At 40.9% G+C, this 19,288-nt stretch overlaps 2 protein-coding genes across 7 annotated transcripts in view; both read left to right on the forward strand.

Annotated features, from left to right (window-relative positions):
- HSD17B12 (hydroxysteroid 17-beta dehydrogenase 12) overlaps window positions 1–6,992 on the forward strand; it is a 57,807-nt gene extending 50,815 nt beyond the window's left edge. The window contains exons 9-10 of the mRNA XM_009647610.2: window positions 4,977–5,126; window positions 5,370–6,992. Coding sequence (XP_009645905.1) covers window positions 4,977–5,126; window positions 5,370–5,474 — 255 coding nt within the window. The 3' untranslated portion in view covers window positions 5,475–6,992. The remainder of the gene's footprint in view (window positions 1–4,976; window positions 5,127–5,369) is intronic.
- Window positions 6,993–9,408: 2,416 nt separating this feature from the next.
- Window positions 9,409–19,288, forward strand: part of ALKBH3 (alkB homolog 3, alpha-ketoglutarate dependent dioxygenase) — a 24,371-nt gene continuing 14,491 nt past the window's right edge. For 2 of the 6 annotated variants that reach the window (XR_004843144.1, XM_035902915.1), the window contains exons 1-6: window positions 9,413–9,485; window positions 10,441–10,553; window positions 12,315–12,349; window positions 14,300–14,347; window positions 15,929–16,032; window positions 17,253–17,341. Coding sequence is in view for 5 of the 6 variants with exons in the window: in XM_035902915.1 (XP_035758808.1) it covers window positions 10,497–10,553; window positions 12,315–12,349; window positions 14,300–14,347; window positions 15,929–16,032; window positions 17,253–17,341 (333 nt within the window). In the remaining variant the exon portion in view is untranslated. Of the gene's footprint in view, window positions 9,486–10,440; window positions 10,568–12,314; window positions 12,350–14,299; window positions 14,348–15,928; window positions 16,033–17,252; window positions 17,342–19,288 lie in introns of those variants that run through there. The other 4 variants (XM_035902919.1, XM_035902916.1, XM_035902917.1 and 1 more) reach the window with 4 other exon arrangements.

Consider the following 19,288-nt stretch of genomic DNA (forward strand, 5'->3'; position numbering starts at 1 on the left):
GCCCTCTTAATCTGTGGTCACAGTCTCCAAATAAGACTGAGGAAACTGGTAGAGTATTTCTCTTTCCTACACCAATAATATGAAGTCTTCCAGTAGGATTTCTTTCCTGTTCAAGCCTACCTACAAACTGTGAGGACGTGGGCTCCTTCAACAGACAGCTTCACCGGCAGTAGAGCTGGCTGTGACCTTGTGCGTGTGTGTGTTGCGGTATGATGTCTAGGCTCTTTATCTGGTGGTTGGTGTTTTCTCAGGTAAAGCTGCTGATAGTTACCTCAGTGTGTGAGACTATTTAGAGACAGATTGCAGGAGAAAGAAGTGTTACATCTTTGAGATATGTTGTGCCTATGTGCGTTTGTAACCGGGCAGACTTCTCCCCCAATTTTGCTTAAATAGTACTCTGCCAGTTGGAGAGGAAAACAAAGAAGGAGCAGGTACTGCTAATTTATGACTATGGAGTACCTATTGAAACTGAAAAGGTAAATAACCTAGAAACTCATGCTTGGCTAAAGGCATTACACACAATATGAATGCAGATAGTACGGGAAAGACTTTCTAGCTGTCGGATATGGAAAAGCTAGAAAAAGTTTTCAGTGTCTTACATTTTTAACACAGTAAACAAACAAAGAATTAAATCTGTCTTTCTGTGTCAACAGTTACATTTTCCTGTACAAAACAGGGGGGAAGCTGTCTTTTTGTAACTTCCATGTTGGCTAAAGGTGTTGAATTCCTGACAGCACTGCTTTTTTGCCCCTGAATGTAGACAGTGAATTGCTATTCTGAGTTATGCGGGCCTGATGACCAATAGCTGTCACAGCTTCAATTTGTTATGCTAATTTTATTGCAGTCCATGTCCTTGTCGTCTTGTTCCAGCTTAAGTCACTATACACCACTAATGAATATTACCAGTACCTTCCTGTGAAGAGTAGCTGACGTATCTTCTTCAAGCCCTTTGGAAGACTGCATCTCCTTTGGATTCTCTGTAGTTCACCTCTCTGACCTTCAGAAATTTAGCGCTTTTAATTCCAGACTTGGGCTTGCAGTTGAGATCACCATTTAGAACAGTTAGATTTTACCACGCCAACACCTGCAGAGTACCACTGCGTGAAAAGCAGAAACACAGTACAGGTGGTATTTTACCACTTCCTGAAGTTCAACCTAAGGTATATCAGTTTTGCTCAAGTGGATTGCCTTCTCTGTGGAAGCTTGGTTTTGATAGTATATATAGTGCTTTTATTGCAATGCAGACATCTTTAGATTAAAAATATACTCTTTCTGGCTGACAAGCCTGCTTAATTAAAGCAGCAGCACAGTAATAGCATAGGTTAAAATTCTGTGTGTGTTTACATGGAGAGAAAGAGATAGGCAAAAAGAAGAGGAAGAAGACAACAAGGACTTCTCTCAAGACTTTTTTTGAAAAATCTCTACCTGAAAGGTGTCTGCAGACTCTTCTGAAACTTTTGCTCTTTGAATATGTCTAAAAATATTGCTTGGTTCTTTACCCCTTTCTTTTACTCCCCTTTTTTAACTTCAGCCAGTATTGGCATTTTTCCTCTATACTTCATTACTATCCATAGTAAAAGTGGAACAGTGAAAAAATCCACTATTTTCTTCTAGCATATCCATTACATAAAATATCTGATAACAGAATCATGGAAGTGTGTGTTTGAAGGGATTGCTATCGCCAGGAAGTTTTCTAGTCTAACCTGCTCTCCTAGTGTTAGCAATGGGATCGCTGCTAACACAAGGTCACGGGGCTAGCTGTGGCTTTATCGAGCCAAATCTTGAAAACCTTGAAGGGAGGGGATGTCGTGGCCTCTCTGGACAACCTGTTAAAGTGTTGCACTGCTCTCCTAGCAAACATTTTTTTTTCTTTAGTGTCCAGTCTGAAAGTTCACAGCCAAAATTGACAGTTTTGCCTCTTGTTATTTTGCCTGGCAGTACCAAAAAGAGTTTGGCTCTCATTTTCATAATTGCCCTGGAAAAAAACCATAGGCAGGTATTGGATCACCACCAGCCTCCTTTTCACCACACTGAACAAGCCCATCTCTCTTTCTCCAGGTATTCACAAAAGTGTGCTATCACCAGACTAAGGGCATTGCCTTCCTCCAAAGCTTTTTTAGCTTTTCTCTTTAGCTTTCTGTACAGGTCAGCTTCAGTTGTTGCAGTTCTTCCATTTACCCTTTATGGCCCCCACCCTCCTTTTCCCCTTAGAGAAATGGAAAGACTTCTTTGGAAACACTCGAGAGTTCAGGTCTTTTTTTTTTTTTTTTTTAAGTAAGGTAAAATAGGTGATAAAATTGTGTAAACAAGCTACTATGACTCTTTGGGGCTTATTTTCATGTGAATGTAGCATAATTAGTAGAGGCTTCTGTTCAGGACTTAAGATCAGTTCTTGCATCTGTACAACATTGAAGACCCCAATTCTGAGTGCCAGCCAGTTTTAATAAACACCAGAGCTATAAGCACTAGCAAACGTTTTAAGAGAGCAAGAGGCATTGTATTGACATAAGCTACATTTAAGGCATGTTTTGAAACTAGAGAGCAGGCTAGCCTTTTTCTGGATAAAGACAAGGAATTTTTTATACAGTTCCTTAACCAGGGTAGTGTGGGTTTGTAACTGCCTGAATACAAAATGCTAAAAGGCTTTAGGCAGTGAAAGATTTTTTTTTTTTGAGTCTGTCATGCTGGTTTTAGATATGGTTCATGAATGTCTGAGATCCTTGTGGGGAAGAGGAAGGAGGGAAAACTAACTTAACGGATTCAACAGGTCACGTCATAGCTGTTAAAATATGGCACAGTTAATGGGAAGACAGTAAATCTTATGTTTCTGAATTAAATACCTGTGTCTCTGTTTTCGAGAGAACATTTGGGAGGAAAAAAAACCATTGGAGTGTAATCCTATGCTTCTGTGTGCCTTGAAGTCTGTGGATCGATAGCTAACCACTAGTGCTACTGTATGCTTGCTTTTTCAAGCATCCTCATGCACAACTGTTTGCCCCTTCATGCTATCCACTGGGTAGTGCAGTTCACTTAGGAAGTCTCTTTTGAGCAGAGGAAGACAAAAAATAAATCTTAACTATCACTGTTGTGTCACTTTGTGGGGGGATGCTGCAGATGTAATTTGGTGGTGAATAAGAAACTTGGAATTGTTTTCTTTTTTTAAAACACCAAACTAGAGACTCAGTTTAGAAATGTAACCTGAAAAATGGACGAGGTTCACATTCTGGAGCTGAAACTAGGTACCTATGCTGTTATGGTAACAGAACAAGTAGTTTTCTTATCCAAGCATTTGTAGCTTTTGGCAACTTTAAATGGCGATGGTAGCCATTTACATTTCTGAAATTCAGGTCTCCGTGTTTTCCCTCTCCATTTGAAAGTGGACTCATGCAGTATATTTTTAAAAGTCCTATTTATAGAGAGAAGTGCATGGTCTCAGTGTCCTAAGGTGAAGGAATGAGCAGGCGTACCAATGCTTCCTGTTTGTGGTGGTCAAATTCCTGTTGAAATGACATGGATAATGAGTCAATGAGAGTCCAAGTGGTCCTTTCCCCCTGTGCTATGCTTCTGAGAGCGTGGTAGTAAAGCTAATGTGGTCATTGTTCTTTAACAGAGTGATATGGGGAAGCAGGTTTCCAAACTGTAACTTGCCCAAATATACTGAGTTTTGAGTCCCCATCCCTGCAGGTATTTAAAAGACGTGTAGACATGGTGCTTAGGGACATGATTTTGTGGTGGAATGGCAGTGTTAGGTTAACAGTTGGACTTGATGATTCCAACCTAAATGATTCTACGATTCTATGAATTTGAGATCCATTAGCGTAGCATAAGTGGATGCACACTTCTCGGATGCCTGCTGTAAAGGTCCATGAAACATAGCGCTCACTGTGATGGGCAAGAGTGACTGTATGTATTGAATCTCTAGTATAGCCACAAACTGTGAATGTTTTAGGAGGTCCTTGTTGAAGTGGTAAGGTTCCAACCTTTCAAAGCTTGTGAGATCTGGTATGTTTAATATCTGATTGAGTGGCTATAGACCAGGGCTTTTTTATTACTTTTTTTTGAGAGGCCTAGATTGAGGACAAGTTGAAAGCAATGCCAAAACCGTGACTATGGGGAAAGAGGGTTGCTTCCTAGCGTACATGCATTTCCCTTTACTTTCCAGTAGCATGTGCCAGGGATAGGTGGAATGCGGTTTTGAATCCCCCAGGTCTATCTTGCCCCACCATGGACATGCCTTTGTGGTACCAGCATCCCTCTGTCAACCACATACCCATACCACTTCCTCTTGCTTTTCCATTATGCCAGGGCCGGGTAGTTCTGAGACCCACTGTCACTTTTTCTGTTTCTTTCAAACACTGCTATAAAAGCCCATTAACTGTGCTCTACTTCTTAATCCTTCCTTCTGTCCTTGAGGTCTTCCACTCTGGTATGGCTATCTCTCCCTTCCTCTGAGCCCTCCTGTGGAGTTCCAAGTCTCCTGATGTTCCCCTTCCTTCTGCCTTCGTCTTTCTCTCTGTACAGGTGCCAAACTGAGGAACTGTTACTCATGTGTAAAATATCTGTCTTGGGTTCTGCGCCTCCTTCCCAAGCAAACATTGGTGGTTTACTACAGAGAAGCAACACTGTGGCATTTTCTGTTAAACAGTTTGAGTGAAGTTTTGCACTCAGAAATTTTAAGAAAGGCTTTTCAGCCATAGGCTTGCAAGAGTAGTTTTTCTAGGGCCCCAACTGGGGATGCTGCCAACAGACCACTAAACTGTCTATCCTTCACATTCTAAATGTGGCCCACAAGATACCTGATTAAAAATGTTTTTGATATTGTACATTGTGATCTTATAACCAAAATTGCAAAGAAGGCTAGCTTAAGCTGGAATTCAGTATACAAGTTACCTAATTTCCAACGATTTTTAGTTCCTTGATGGATCCGGGAGTTGATCTGAAAGCATTCTGTTTAACATGATTTTTCCTATGTGCAGAGCGTTCTACCAAGTTATGTGGCAACAAAAATGGCCAAAATCCGCAAGCCAACCTTCAGTACACCCAGTCCTGAAACGTATGTCAGAGCTGCCTTAGGCACAGTAGGCCTGAAGTCACGGACCAACGGGTACCTAGTCCATGAATTGCTAGTAAGTCACATTGGAAAACCTAAGGATCTGGAATGTACTTTGTATGTGTTTATTATGAAATAAGAGTAAGGAATAATTTTGAATATTAAATATTTTTAGTCTTTAACTTTTAATCATACCTTGATAATACTTGTGTGTGCTGGTAACTGTTAGGTTTACACTTAGTACAGGCTATAAAAAGCTGAACACCCATCCCTACGCCCCCCCTTTTTTGGTTTGTTTTTTGTTTTGTTTTTTTTTTAGATATGGCTCCTGTCTTTTCTACCTACATCTGTTGTCGTTAATATATCCCTGAAAAGACACAAAGAAATGCGGTCTCGTTATATGAAAAAATTGAAGAAGAAGTAAGTTGGAAGCAACTTGATCTCGGAAGCCTGGGACTCCATACCCTCACTGCGGCACCGAGTAGACCTAGTGTTCTAAACATCTTCAATCGTAGGTGTACTTTCTAACAAGCAGAACAGTTTGTTTTGAGGATACAGGTGAAACAAGACTGTTGACTTCTAATAGTGGTTTAAAAATAGGCTTTATTTGTTTATAGATATTACGAGGGGGAAGTGCTTCGGGCTAAAATTGCATTGTGCTTTAAGAAATACTTACGTGGACTTGATCAGACATTGCACTCTTGAGGAACAGCTTGATTATATAGTGTCCATCACATCTATGTATTGTGTGCATGGGTGAAGGGCAGAAAAATAGTAGTTCTCACATATTCCTGGACAGGTGAGGAGGAGTGGGAAGGCAGCATATTTATTTAAAAAGGCAACCTAGCACTGTTGACAGAGTATAACTTTTTACCAGCTCAGGTTTAGGGTACTCGCAAGGACTCTGCGTTGTCAGCCAGCTCATGAGTGCTCCCCTGCTTACACAGTCCAGTGTGATTTTTGGTTATGAACTTGAGGGAAATGGGCCAAAAACCAAAATGAGTGTAATTGCTCATCTATAAATATATACATAAAATTGCAGAAAGTATTTAAATTCCTGGTTGTTGAATATGGATTCTAACTTTTCAGTAATATGTAATCTTTACAGTTTATAATAACACTTTTAGAAGTTCAGTGCCTGCTCTTTGTAATAGGTGGTGCTAACACAATGTAGACAAATGTCACAAGTTATGTGTTATGTGCTGGTTGCGGTGTAAAAGATTACGGGCACTTTAAATGCAGAGCTTGAAATGAGTTACTCTCCTCATTAGCAATGATGGTTAAATTCCTTTTGAAGTATGTATCAGTCTTGTCTTTTTGGTGAGGCCGTTTGAGATGTGAATCCTGAATATTTGAGACAGCTTTAAAAATGAGAACCAGTGAACTTCTTTATACGTAGAACGTTTTTAATTTAATTGTGTTTAACTGATTTGTTTCATGGTTCTGTTCCAAAATGAAGTGCTCCAGTGAGGCTGAGGTTACCCAACTCCGGGAGACAGGGATCAGGGTATATGAGAAGTCTGCACTCTGTTGTCTGTATTTACCTACTCTTGAAACAAAGATTTTTGTGTTCTTTTTATAAACATTAAATGTACTGAAACTTACTAGGCAAATCAAGTTGAAAGCAGCTACTAATGTTTTCTGTGGTGATTTCCTATGGTTGAAGAGTGGAGGTTCTTTGCTGTCCTTGAAAGACTAATTTCAGGCTCTGATTTTGAAGTAAAATACGTTGTACTGAGACATGATTTGGGGCTAACATTTCTGTACATTGAAAAAACCTGAATACCGATGCAATGGTGCTGATCAAATCTGAGATGCAGAACCTATCCCATAGTTTTCTTAATTTTTGGGAACAGGGATGATAAAGTCAGTGGTATTAGTTCTGTAAGAGCACATAACTTGGCTTGCTCTGGATCTGATGTGGAAGCATTGGACTAAACAATCTGTGTGGTTTTGACTTTGTAAAACAAATAAAATGGAATTTACTCTGAATCTTTACTGTGCTGTGTTTTTCCTTAAAATGTTTGCCTGTGCATTCAAATGCCTGATTGTCCTTTATATATTATAATGCAGTGAAAATTACTGTACTTCTACATGCCAAAACCAAAGCTTTTATTAATCTGTTTTCCTGGCTGTTATCTATTTTTACAGTGCTGATATTTTAAAATCACTGGAACACAAACTGTTAATTAGAACTATTAAGCTCTTAATAAGAATAGTTATTTCCAAGTAACAATTTTCTAACTATTGGAGGTGTTTGGAAAGAGATGTCTGAGGGGAATAGCATGCATACCCAGTCGGCACTGAAGCAGCAGTGCCCTGGCAAGGCAGGCGGTATCTGGCAGCGGGGGTGGTTGGAGTGGAGCCCGTGGTTGGTTTGCCCCGCTGGCTCTGTCTGCAGTGCTCGGAGCCTGCAGTTTGGATTCCCACTCTTTTTCTTTTTTTTTTTCTTTACTTTCCAAACTGCAGCAAAAGGAATTGTGTTTTAATCTAAATTGCCTTGAATTTTGCTTTTGAATGTCTGCTCACCTCAGCGACCCGAGCTGATGTGTGTATTCAGTGGCTTCCGACGTACTTTGAAATACCCTGGGCACCGGGTGGAGAACAGGATGGGTGCTCCTGTGGCACGGTTACTGTCTCTCTGCAGCTCTGCTCCGAAGGCCGCTTTTGTCACTGATGCAATGCAAGAGCCAGGGTGAGTTTTCACTCCCTTGTTTGAATGGGAAAAACAGGGTGGGGGATGAGTAACGCATCTGCCCCTCTCTTCCCAGGGAGCCGTCACACCCTGCCCTGCTGCCCCGCGCGCCGGCGGTGCAGCCCCGTTCCCTGAAGCAGGGGGGCAAGGAGGGTCCCTGCGCCAGGGGGGCAAGGCCTGGGCCAGGTGCCCCTTCAGTGGGGGTCGGTCTCTTCTCCCAGGTAACGGGTGATAGGATGAGGGGAAGTGGCCTCAAGTTGCACCAAGGAGTGTTGGATTGGACATTAGGAAAAATTTTTTTGCCGAAAGGGTTGTCAAGCATTGGAACGGGCTTGAAGTGGTGGAGTGCCCGTCCCTGGAGGTATTTAAAGGACAGGCAGACGAGGTGCTTAGGGACATGGCTTAGTGGTAGAATGGCAGTGTTAGGTTAACGGCTGGACTTGACAATCTTAACGTTTTTTTCCAACCTAAACAATTTTATGATTCTATGATTCTATGTGTTTACCTTTAAAAGAAAAAAAAAATAGACTGGTGGGGGCTGTCAGCACGCTTTCAAGGAACCATCCTAAATGTGCTTGGGCTGAACTAGTCCAGCTTTTTGACTTCCACAAACAGCTCAGCTGTGGAAGCCCGCAGCCAAAACCACAGGGTTCTGACGCCATAGTTGTTACACAGAGACCCTATTCCTGTAGCACTATAAATGCAAATGATTGTGAAAGGATACTCAGCGAGGTTCAGTAATAATTCAAATCACAAATCCTTTTGCCATGCAACTCATATAATATGATATTTTTTATGGAAGCCCTTCTCCCCCTCCAGAAGGCATTAAATTGTTATTCATATTTCAGATTAAAAAATTCAGGAAGAGTATTAAAAGACAGACAGTGATAGCAAGGTAGATTTAAGGCTTGTGTATATGCCTCACGCCTACTATAGTAAGTGCTCCTGCTCCAGAAATATAAAAAGGAAGTCAACGGAACAGCATGAAAATGAATGTAAACATGGAATTAAAAAGATCAATCTCCAAAAGTACAATAGCATTTTTAAGGGAAGGGTGTGTAATTTGAACAAACACAGCTGAAGGCAAGAATTAGCACCATACGCACAATCACATAAATCAAGATAAATAAGGCTGGCAGAATTACACATGATGCTTGTTAGCTCTGAAGAACAGCAAAGTAGATAAACAAGGATGTCTCAGGCTTAGCGTGAATTGCCGTACTGAGTGGCAGCGCCGCTAGACCGCCCGAGCGGGCCGGCCCCGGGGGGAAGCGCTGGGGCTGCCTTGCCCTTGCCCTTGCCCTGCAGACGGTGCGGAGAAGGCCGCTCTCCGAGGCGCGACCGCGGGCTGAGGCGGGAAGCCATCGGGGAAGCTGTGAAAGCCTCTCTCGGGGTCGGGCTGGAGACCTGCACGGGGCAGGACAGCGAAGGGTCGGGTCCCCAGCCGCCCTGCCCTGCACACGGAGCTCTCGGGACCTGTCTCCTGGCTTGCTGCCTGACCCGGGGCACGAGGCCTTGAGCGGTGGCCCGGTTGTCCTACGTAACTGAGTGAATTTCACCTGTTCAATCTCGGTTTTTAAGTAGAATCTTTACATATGTGACAGATGTGTCGTAACAGTTTCGGAGGCAGAACACAGGGTCAGCTGCATTAGGTGTTCCTTCTAATGCCCAGGCTGAAGTAAGCGTGCTGCTCTCATCTGTGGGCGAGCTGGAGACAAACACAAGTTGGAGCTGACTTCTGTAAGAACTGTTAGTCGCTTCTTACTCGTAAAACTTATTGTGTGTCTTCCTTTATTTTTTCGCAGTGCAAACATTGCAAAATGAAGAGTACTAGTTGAAAGGGCTAGGAGATAACGCCACTGCTTCCTATCAGGTGTTTAAACCAAGGAGTGCGGAGGCAGGAGAGTGCTGTGTGGATTTCCAGTCTTGCAAGAAGGACTGGTTTGTTTTGTGAATGTGGTCAAAGCACCATGTTCCACTTGCCTGATTACAGTACCCAGTAAAGCTCCCATTTCTCTGCAGACCGAACGTCCTAGGCAAGCTGATTTTTTTTTTTAATCCTGAAAAGAATTAGCCAACTATTGTGACTTGTGCATAGAGCCTGTACGTTTTCTGTCACGAGTGCGTTTCATTCTACCTATTCCCAAGGGGACTTTTAAAAATTATTTTTTCCATCTTTTGAATTATGCAGAGTTAAGACTTTTACTTTGTCTCTATTTCAGACCCATTTTTAAGCCTTTTTGCATGTGTGAATAAAACACGTGGAGCGGTATACCTGAGTTGCTCTTCCATAGCTTCTCCCTAGTTTCAAAATCTTGTTTTGATAAAAGTATGTTCCCTGAAAAAAAAAAAAAAAAAATGCAGAGGGAAGCAGTTTAGCTGCTTGGGAAAACTTCTCCTGTGTTGGGTGTTTGTGGTAGAATTGAAAGGTTCTAGATGTTATTATTCCTGATATAAGGATGTTTTCATTTTTGTCTATGAATAGCAAATATATTTATGAAAATTACAGTTTCTGTGCAATTTTAACTCTTATGTAACATAGGTTTGGCTGTTCCCTGGACTCTCTGCCAAGCAGAGGAGAATACTTCAAAGAATGATTCCATAAGTTCTTCCAAACTGTATTTTTTGTATGGTGAACTTCTATTTAATGTGATCCTTTTTTTTTTCTTTTTTTTCCTTTTCCTCTTTGCTTCAGCGCCTCAGGCATCTGTGGCCAGCAACCCTGACCCTGCAGGCACCAGACCAGCATGGATGAAGAAAGATCAGCCTCATGCTCAAAAGCAATTTGTCTTTGAAAAGCCATTGGAGGTAAAATTTACATGGTAACTAGCAGAATCTCATCTTTTATTAAACGTCAAATGATAAAAATTATCAGACTTTGAGATTATAGTCTCATGTTTAAAAAGAAATTAAAAACTTGGCTGAGCTGAACTTCAGGCTTTTACCAAGCAGAATTTGCAACTGTCTTGCATATATGGCAAACAGAAAGTTACGGTCCCTCTGTTTAGCCTCAGACTTTCACAGAATCATAGAATCGTTTAGGTTGGGAAAGACCTTTAAGATAGAGTCCAAATGTTAATCTAACATTGCCAAGTCTACCACTAAACCATGTCCTACATCTACACATCTTAAATACTTCCAGGATGGGGACTCAACCGCTTCCCTGGGCAGCCCATTCCAGTGCTTGACAACCCTTTCAGTGAAGAAATTTTTCCTAGTATCCAATATAATCCGCCCCGGCACAGCTGGAGACCATTTCTTCTTGTCCTATTGCTTGTTACTTGGGAGAAGAGACTGACCCCCACCTCGCTACAGCCTCCTTTCAGGTAGTAGAGAGTGATAAGGTCTCCCCTCAGCCTTCTCTTCTCCAGACTAAACGGCCCCAGTTCCCTCAGCTGCACTTGATAAGGCTTGTGCTCTAGACCATTCACCAGCTTTGTTGCCCTTCTCTGGCCCTTCTCCAGTGCCTCAGTGTCCTTTTTGTAGAGAGGGCCCCAAAACTGAACACAGTATTTGAAGTGCGGCTTCACTAGTGCCACATACAGGGGGACGATCATTTCCCTGCGTACCTGTTAATAACTACTACACTTGATTATGTACCTGTTCATAACTACTTTTTTTTTTTTTTTTGGAGAGCCTCAATATTCGGAATGATGCAATGTCATAAGCATGATTTGAGCTCTGTTTTTTCCATCAGTTGGGGTATCTGCCTTGTTTGTTACAGGGGAAGAACATGGCATTTGTTTTACAGATTTTGCTTTATGTCCTATTAGCAGAGGAAGGATATTCTGCTCTGTGCAGTGGGAAGGCAGTTCCTTGCTTGGGAAAAAAAATGTTGAACACTTCTTTCTAAACCAGGAAGAAAGGCTTGGAAGGATTGGAGATGGTCTGGGAAGATTCTCTTTTTCTCTGTGGCAGAGCCCTGGTGTCTACATAGTACTGTATTTTGACCCTCCTCCTTGCTCAACTCAGCACTCCACTGAGTTCAGAGAAGAGAAGCATAAATCTCTGAGACAGACAGAATGATAATCCAGGCTGGACCAGGCTGGATTAAACTACTGTGTTTGTATTTTGGTTTTTGTTAACAAAAACCAGCTATCTCAAGCTGTGCAGACAATTTTAAAGTGTCAACTCCCTGCTATGTCTTGTCTGTTTTGTGTTTTGCTTGTTGTCTGGGGCCTGGGATTTGTTCATCCCTTCATCCCTCCTGTAGTTGCTCTAGATTTTTACTTCCAAATGTAGGGATAAGATTTTGTTTTTTGTTGTTGCAGTTGATAAGTAGGAAGATTCTATGATTCTGTGATTCTATTGTAATAATCCAAATAATTTAGAAATGAATGTCCTTTAGGGGGCAGTTGATTGTTAAAAACCGCCTGCAGTGGTAGCTGCATTTGAAAATTTCTGGGCCATGGAGAGAGTGGGTGCATTGTGTCTGCTTACCAATTGTGCAGGGGTATGTTTCTCTCACTGACATATCAGTATGCAGCTATACAGAGTCCCTAGAGATGGCAATTAGTCAGCATGCCAAGTACTTTAATATTCACCATGCATTGTCTTGTTACCTTTCAGGTGGAGCGCAAAGTTCCTGAGGCAGGTGTGATAGAGTGAGTATACTGCTGCCTTAACTGTCCTTCGTGTGGTTTTGCCATCTTGCTGGTCAGTGGGAATCTGCTGAAAAAAGTTCCTTCTCCACTTACAACTGCCATGCCTCTGGAAGAAATTTCAGTACAAAATGTGGGCTTTCAGCCCTTTTGTCCTGAACTGAATTTATGATCAGGAGAGTCCAAGTCTGTATTAACTAGTTTTTATAGCTTTGGGTGTAGCTGTATAAGCCGGGAAGAACAAACAATTGGATGTTCTGGATCAACAGAACTGCAAATATGTCTCCTTTGGTTAGCAATGTACATTTTCCTAGAAAAGTCCCTGTGTAAAGTATGCTGGAAATTACTTACTGTTATCCAGGAATATAGCTGGTATGGCAACTCAAGCAGCGCTTCCTTTGAAGGTTCGGAAAAGTAGCTGCTAGTGAAGCAAGGTACTTGCACGCTGTGAATCACTTACCCTTTGTGTTGAAATGGGGATCTTTTCAGAATAACCTTGGCGTGAAATGTGACCAGGTATGGTGGTGTATGGTGAAGTTACAGATTTTGAAAATTAAATCTGGCTCAGTTTGTTCATCTTGGAAGAATTTTCTGACTAAGTGGTTCCTAAGAGGCAAGTTACAGGTGCAGCTTTTGACTCGCTGTATGTTGTTCTTAATTTGAGGGATCTGGGATTAGTTTTCTGTAGCAACTTCAGATTTGATGCTAGGTGGGTATCCGTGCAGAGCAGGCATAATTCAGATGAGATGTTCAGCTGCACCCCCCACTGCTAGTGTGGTAGTGAAGAGTTCATTAAGTATAACTCCTTTGTGAGAGGTGTTTCTGTCAAAAGTCCTGAAAAATATTGCTGGAAATAGTTACAGAATTTCCCGGAAGCACTTACAGACTGTAACAGATTTGCTCACGTTTTAACTTTCCATTTCAGTATAAATGATACAGCCATATGTTCTTTGCATATTGTTTGTGATTACTAATAACATAGTATCTGGGTATTAAGTAAATTCAGCATGTTAGAAGTGTTCTAAAGGTTCACTGACCTTTCATTTGTTACACTTGTTTACAAATCAAATAAAGAAATATAGGGGAATCAAAGCTGAGATGCTGTAGGTAATATAGTATGGTTTATGCTCTTCACGTGCAATATGGAAGAGCAGAAGTTTCTGTTTATTTAACTTTCTTAAATATGGCACAGCGTTAAAACTCAGTATGCGATCATCTTGTGAGCTGGTTGAACTGTTTTGAGGGAGCTGGAGAGTGATTAACTCCTGGAGTGTTCTAGGCAAAAAGAGCAGTATAAAGTTTTTGGAGCTGGCTTAGCAGAAAATGAGATGGTAGGTGAAGCAAGCAGTTCATACAAGAGTGGATAATACTTGATGACAATGCAGCTCATAACAGGGAAGAACTGTTTACCCTCTGTACCACCTACAATAGTTAAAATACTGCTCATGTACCTGTAACTTGGTTTCTGTGTGTCACACAGGCTGATGAACGCTTGGCTGTTAGCAGAATGGTGCTATCAGTCATCTGACTAAAAACTGGATTTTGCATCTTCAGTTACACTCGTGTTCTTTGTATATCTATAAATGCAAACATAACAGTTAGGGTGCAGTCTTGTATGGTGGTCTCCTTTATATTTCCCGTGACATCAGTTGTTTACTTATCTCTGGAGCCTTAAAACTGTGTATTGAGTCTTTGGTGAAATGCGAGCAAGAGGCAGGAAGTACACACAAACTCATTTGCTTCTGCAACACCCCTTGCTGCCCTGCTCTGACCTCTGACTGTCTCCAGAACATTATTGCCTCCCTTAGCAGTGCAAAGCTTTGTTTCTTTTCCTTTCTGAAGTATACTCTTCCCTAGTCCAGGTTTACAGCAATTCTAGTCCACGCTGCTCAGTGTAAGATAACTTCTTATTGTTTGTCCATCTGATGGCTCTTTCCTTTCTTACATACTCAGCAAGCCTGGTGTGTATGAGCTCAGCAAAGTACCAACTGGCATTTCTAGGTAAGTGAATTGCGCTTTTTTTGAAACTTCTAATTTGCTGGTGTGGAACAGTGTGGTGGTACTCAGCTTTCTGAAGTCTAGTCTCTGCAGAGTGTTTTGACTCTAGCAGGTGCATGTTGCCCTTCCTATGTATCTTCTGTTTAAAGTACTTCTGGAAATACTTTGAGTATCAGGTAGCAGTGTCTTACACAGTTCTGAGCAGCACTGAAGAGAAGAAAAATGAACCTACTCACACCTAGTGTTTACTGCATCTAGTGTTCTTATCTGGAATAAGGAGAAGGGGCTATGTCCATTCATTTCATGATCCAGAGTAAGTTGCTGCTTGAAATTTAGATTGGTATTCCTGTGTTAGCAAACGCGTGATGTCTGTGTTGTATCATTAAGAGCTACCAAAAACTTAAAGCTGTAAATTGGACTTGTTTTAAATTAATATAATAAAAGCATTTAACTTGAGGCAGATTTGATAACTTTAGGGTTGTCCCTTTTCCTGACATGCTGTGCCTTAACTGTTTCAGCTTCAAGACGCTTCAAAACAAAACCTACTTGTTCTGTGATTCCTACTAACTAAAATGCATTTTATTTTACCTTGCTGACTTAGCTGCAATATCAGTGTTAATCCTTGTCTTCTGAATTTGATAGATCTTATTAATAGTGGAAAAATTGCCAAGGACATAGTAACTTTTTGTGCATTTATTTCAAAGCTTTCATCTTGGTTTCTTCAAAAACTGCAAATAAAATTTTATGCCAATTTGAAAAGGAAAAGCTTTGACTAGCTGGAAAGAGAAAAGATACACAGCCAGCTGGGTTATTCTTTTGTTTTCTGGAGTTTGTTTTCATAATATGTTGCTGGAACATACACGTTTCTGGAAAGTTAATAATTAGATTTTGTATCTCTTTTAGTACCTTTACTGTATATTCTTATTGTGATGTCTTTGGAGCATTGATTGATCATGAGAATAACCTCTTGTGAACAGCATTCCAGCTCTGCAGCCCTCCACAGTGGCTGGAATTTTTGAAGGATGCTGTCAGTACAGTTAAAATATAGTGTAGATATGAAAATGTAAAAACAGGAGAGGTTAAATACTCTAGGGTTCTTGTGCTTGGAAAAGAGAGGATAGGATGGCAGTTGTGATAAAGGGCTATCAAATTCTGAGTGGCATGGAGATGGTGAATAAAGGGCAATTATTTACTTATGTTGATTGTAGTACCATAATCAGGGCTATCTAATTTATCAAATGGGAAGTTAATAACAAGCAGAAGGGTGCCATTTTTCACACAGCATATGTCTGATTGTGGGACTCATAGAATATTGTTGGTGTCATATGTTTTTACAGGTTTTAAAAAGCAATTAGATGTGGTTGGTGAGGGGAAGACTCATCGGGAGCTCCTACTGCCTTCTGTTCTTTCCTTCACACCTGCTTTTGGCTGTGGTCAGAAATACGATACTGAGCTTTGGCTTTTGGTCTGATGCATTACAGCCATTCTTATGCCCTTTGGGAATCCTGGAAATTAGCATATTTTATCAAAGCATATATAAAAGTGTATATTCCTTACATTTTTCTTTATCTTTTTGTTCCTTAGGATTCATTTGATTCCTGGCTTTATAGACTCAGAAGAAGCAGATTGGATGTTTGAACAACTCCTTCAAGATGTACCCTGGGGTCAGAGAACTCACATCAGACAGGGTAAGGTCTGTGTAGACCAACTTTTCAGGTCATTCCCAGGTCTTTTCCATGCCAAAACCCATGCATCATTTATCATTGTTTTTAATTTTAGATACTACCACTCCGTCATGTATTTCCTTCCAGGTTTTCCATGCATATTTGAAGAGTACTACTGTTTATTTTTCAGTCTGTATCACCATGTTCCTATTGCCAATTAAATGAGATCTTTCCAAATTAAAATTCCCTGTCTTAAAAATCTTTGAATTTTACTGCATCCTCTGTCATCTCCAGTTCTTTTTCCCAGTCTTTTTTTAGGTTAAGTCTGTGCTCCATCCCTTCATACTGTCTCCCAGTGATGCTGCAAAAACTGTGTTCTTTTAGGTTTCAGGAATATTTTTTGCTTCTCTCACTTAAAATCCCAGCAGAGCGTGTTTTATTTCCCCTTGTCCTTGCTTATTAGTTTTCTAGCATGCAGTAAGTGAGGAGACTGCTATTCTGGATTTGTTCACTAAGGGGCACCTGTTCTAGCTAAATTTCTCTTCAGTCAGGAGCGGATATAAGATAATATATTGGAGTAGTTACTGGACAGGGCTGGAAAACCTCTTCAACATCTGTGTTTATTGGCTTGCACTAAAGGTAGAGTATAATGGAGAATGTTACCTGTCAAGCATGAGAAATAGCTACCAAGATAGTCTTTTCAGAACTTGAAAGTACTTTGAACTTGATGTTTGTATTACACCACAGAGCACACACATATTTGGCAAAATATTACTTGTCCAGCCTTGCTGCATTCTACTTCTGTAATGTCCCATTGATGCTCCGGTCCTTTCCACTTCATCCTTTCCAGTGGATACATCTTGCAGCTTATGCCAGTGTGTTGGGCACTGGAACCAGGAGAATATAAAACATGCCAGAATTATAAATAAAATTTCAGTTTCATTTTGCTGTCTTTAACTTGCCCAGTCCCTGCCCTGCCTGGCACAGGGATGAGAAAATTGATGTAGTTCCAAGATTTTGGCAAGGTAATTCCTCTTGCAGAGACAGGCCTGCTTTTGAATAATCGCATTCCTTCCCTTGCGTTCATTATGTAAGGCTGAGGAGTTTAAGGGGCTGCTTTTTAACTTCAGGTGAGTGGACAGTCCCTTTTTGGTCAAGTTTCTTGGCAGGATTGCATCATCTTTCCATTTTCAAGCCCTTTGACAAGGCAACTGAGAAAGTCTTCCTGGTTTTCTTTTTTTTAGAAGTATCTTTTGAGGAACCAAGGCTTACCTCCTGGTATGGAGAGCTTCCTTACACGTACTCCAGGATAACAATGCAGCCAAACCCAAATGTAGGTATATGTTTACAGTTTTCTTCTATTATTGTCTGTAAAGAAATCCTTTGCAGGGATTGAGACACAAAAAATCCCTCTATCCTATATTTTTATCTAGAGTATCTATCAGCATTTCATTTGTGATCAGCAACAGATTCTAGTGGAAGGTGGACAACTTCATAAAACAAGCATTATGAGTGGATTGACTGAGAGGAGCATGATTTAGTTGCTAAGCATTGGCAAAAGGAAACTCCATAGTTTAACGCTCTGCTTTTGGGTCACTGTAACTTTGAACAAAACTCTGAATTGCTCTGAGAGACTTACTCTATGCATCTTTATATTGGCAGTTATAGTGTACACAGTCATACTGAGTTTTTGGTTGTAAAGATAAATTACTGAAATAGTTACTTTCAGAAGCGCTTATATTGAATAATGCTTAAATGAGAATTTAGGCATATTGTTGATTGCTGTGTGAGTCCGATGAAATTCACATGCACAACCTGCCTGCTCAGCATCTCCAGATTGTATGATGTAATTGCCCATGCTGTTTTGGAAGGAGTAAAAACCTTCTGAGTGACTCATTGACGTTTTATTCATATTTACTCTCTCTCTCTCTGGCTTCCAGCTTGTTGTCCCATTGGCCTGTCTCTTGGTATTGCTGTGTTTGAAATTTCCGTGGCAGTAGGCTGCAATGTTCTGAACCATAAATTAAGTGTGACTGTTGACGGCTGGATAGGATGAGAGAGAAGTGCCCAAGTCCCAGAACAGCTGCCAGAGGGGGGTACCTCCTAGCAAAGCTCAGTTTGGGAAAAGTGGAAAGGTGTTATTTAACAAGATGAGTTCTGAAGATTTTGTAGTCTCAAAAATACAATAGTTCAAAAATTCCATAACTTACGGAATTTGTGGTGGAAAAAATAGGCTTTTTTTTTTTTGTAGTCACTTGTGGAATATTATTTTAATGTACTTTTCTAGAAACTGAATGGCTTTAGGGATTGGAAGTGCCCCTCCAAAATCATTCTGCTGAACACTAACGATTTGTGTCCAGTTCAGAATTGCCCGTTGTGGAAGCCGTTGCTGCTCAGAGGTTGGATAGAGCCTATATACCCTGAACTGATGGTTTCAGTTCAGTTTACATAAAGTTCAGAGTTAGCACTCATTGGGCCACTGGTTTGTTTTTCTTACCCAAGAGGTACAAGGCCTAAATCAGTCATGCATGCTGATTCAGTCTTTTATCTCTGAATAGTTCTCCTTTTTACTGAGAGAAACTCTTAAAAGAAAGTGAGATGCACTGGCAAACTTGCATATCTGGGATCCAGCCCTGACACTGTCTGGGGATGGACCGTGGTCAGATATATGGGTAGACTGCACATGGACACTTTGGACATTTCACTCGGCTCTGTAGGTGGGAGTTCCTGCAGCCTAGAAGAAGCAGCGGATGGTGTAGAGACCACAGTCCTTACCTGTAGAATAGGTTTTATATCACAGAAATATTCTGAGTAAAATATAATTTAGTGCACAGCTTAGCCAAAACCAATTACCTGCCTTGAATGCTTGATCTGTAGGAGTAAGTAGCTTTGTGCCCCTGCTTTTTTGTTTGGTAAGAGTAGGTGTGAATGCAGCACTGTTTGTGCCTAAATTAATTTTGGTATTAGAAAAATGGTCCTTTATAAGCAGTGATGTAGTTGGTGCACAGTAATGTTTCAACAAAATTACTTCCACTGCTGCAGGTTTTAGTGGGGTTTCCACTGAATTGTAAAATTCATCATATGGTAACATTTTTAGTAATAAAGATTTTTGTGTTAGGAATTGAAGGAATGCAGTCCTAGCTGGTCACTGAAAAGTGCTTTCAGTAATTCTTGTTTGGACTCTTCTGTCATTGTATTATATGTCCTGCACATACTACACGTTCAGGCAGCCCAGTTACAAGCTATAGCTTTTCTTTGGTGATGTTACTGATTTCCCTAC

This window comes from Egretta garzetta, unplaced genomic scaffold (assembly GCF_000687185.1).
Source record: "Egretta garzetta isolate BGI_Z169 unplaced genomic scaffold, ASM68718v1 scaffold329, whole genome shotgun sequence".
NCBI lineage: Eukaryota > Metazoa > Chordata > Aves > Pelecaniformes > Ardeidae > Egretta > Egretta garzetta.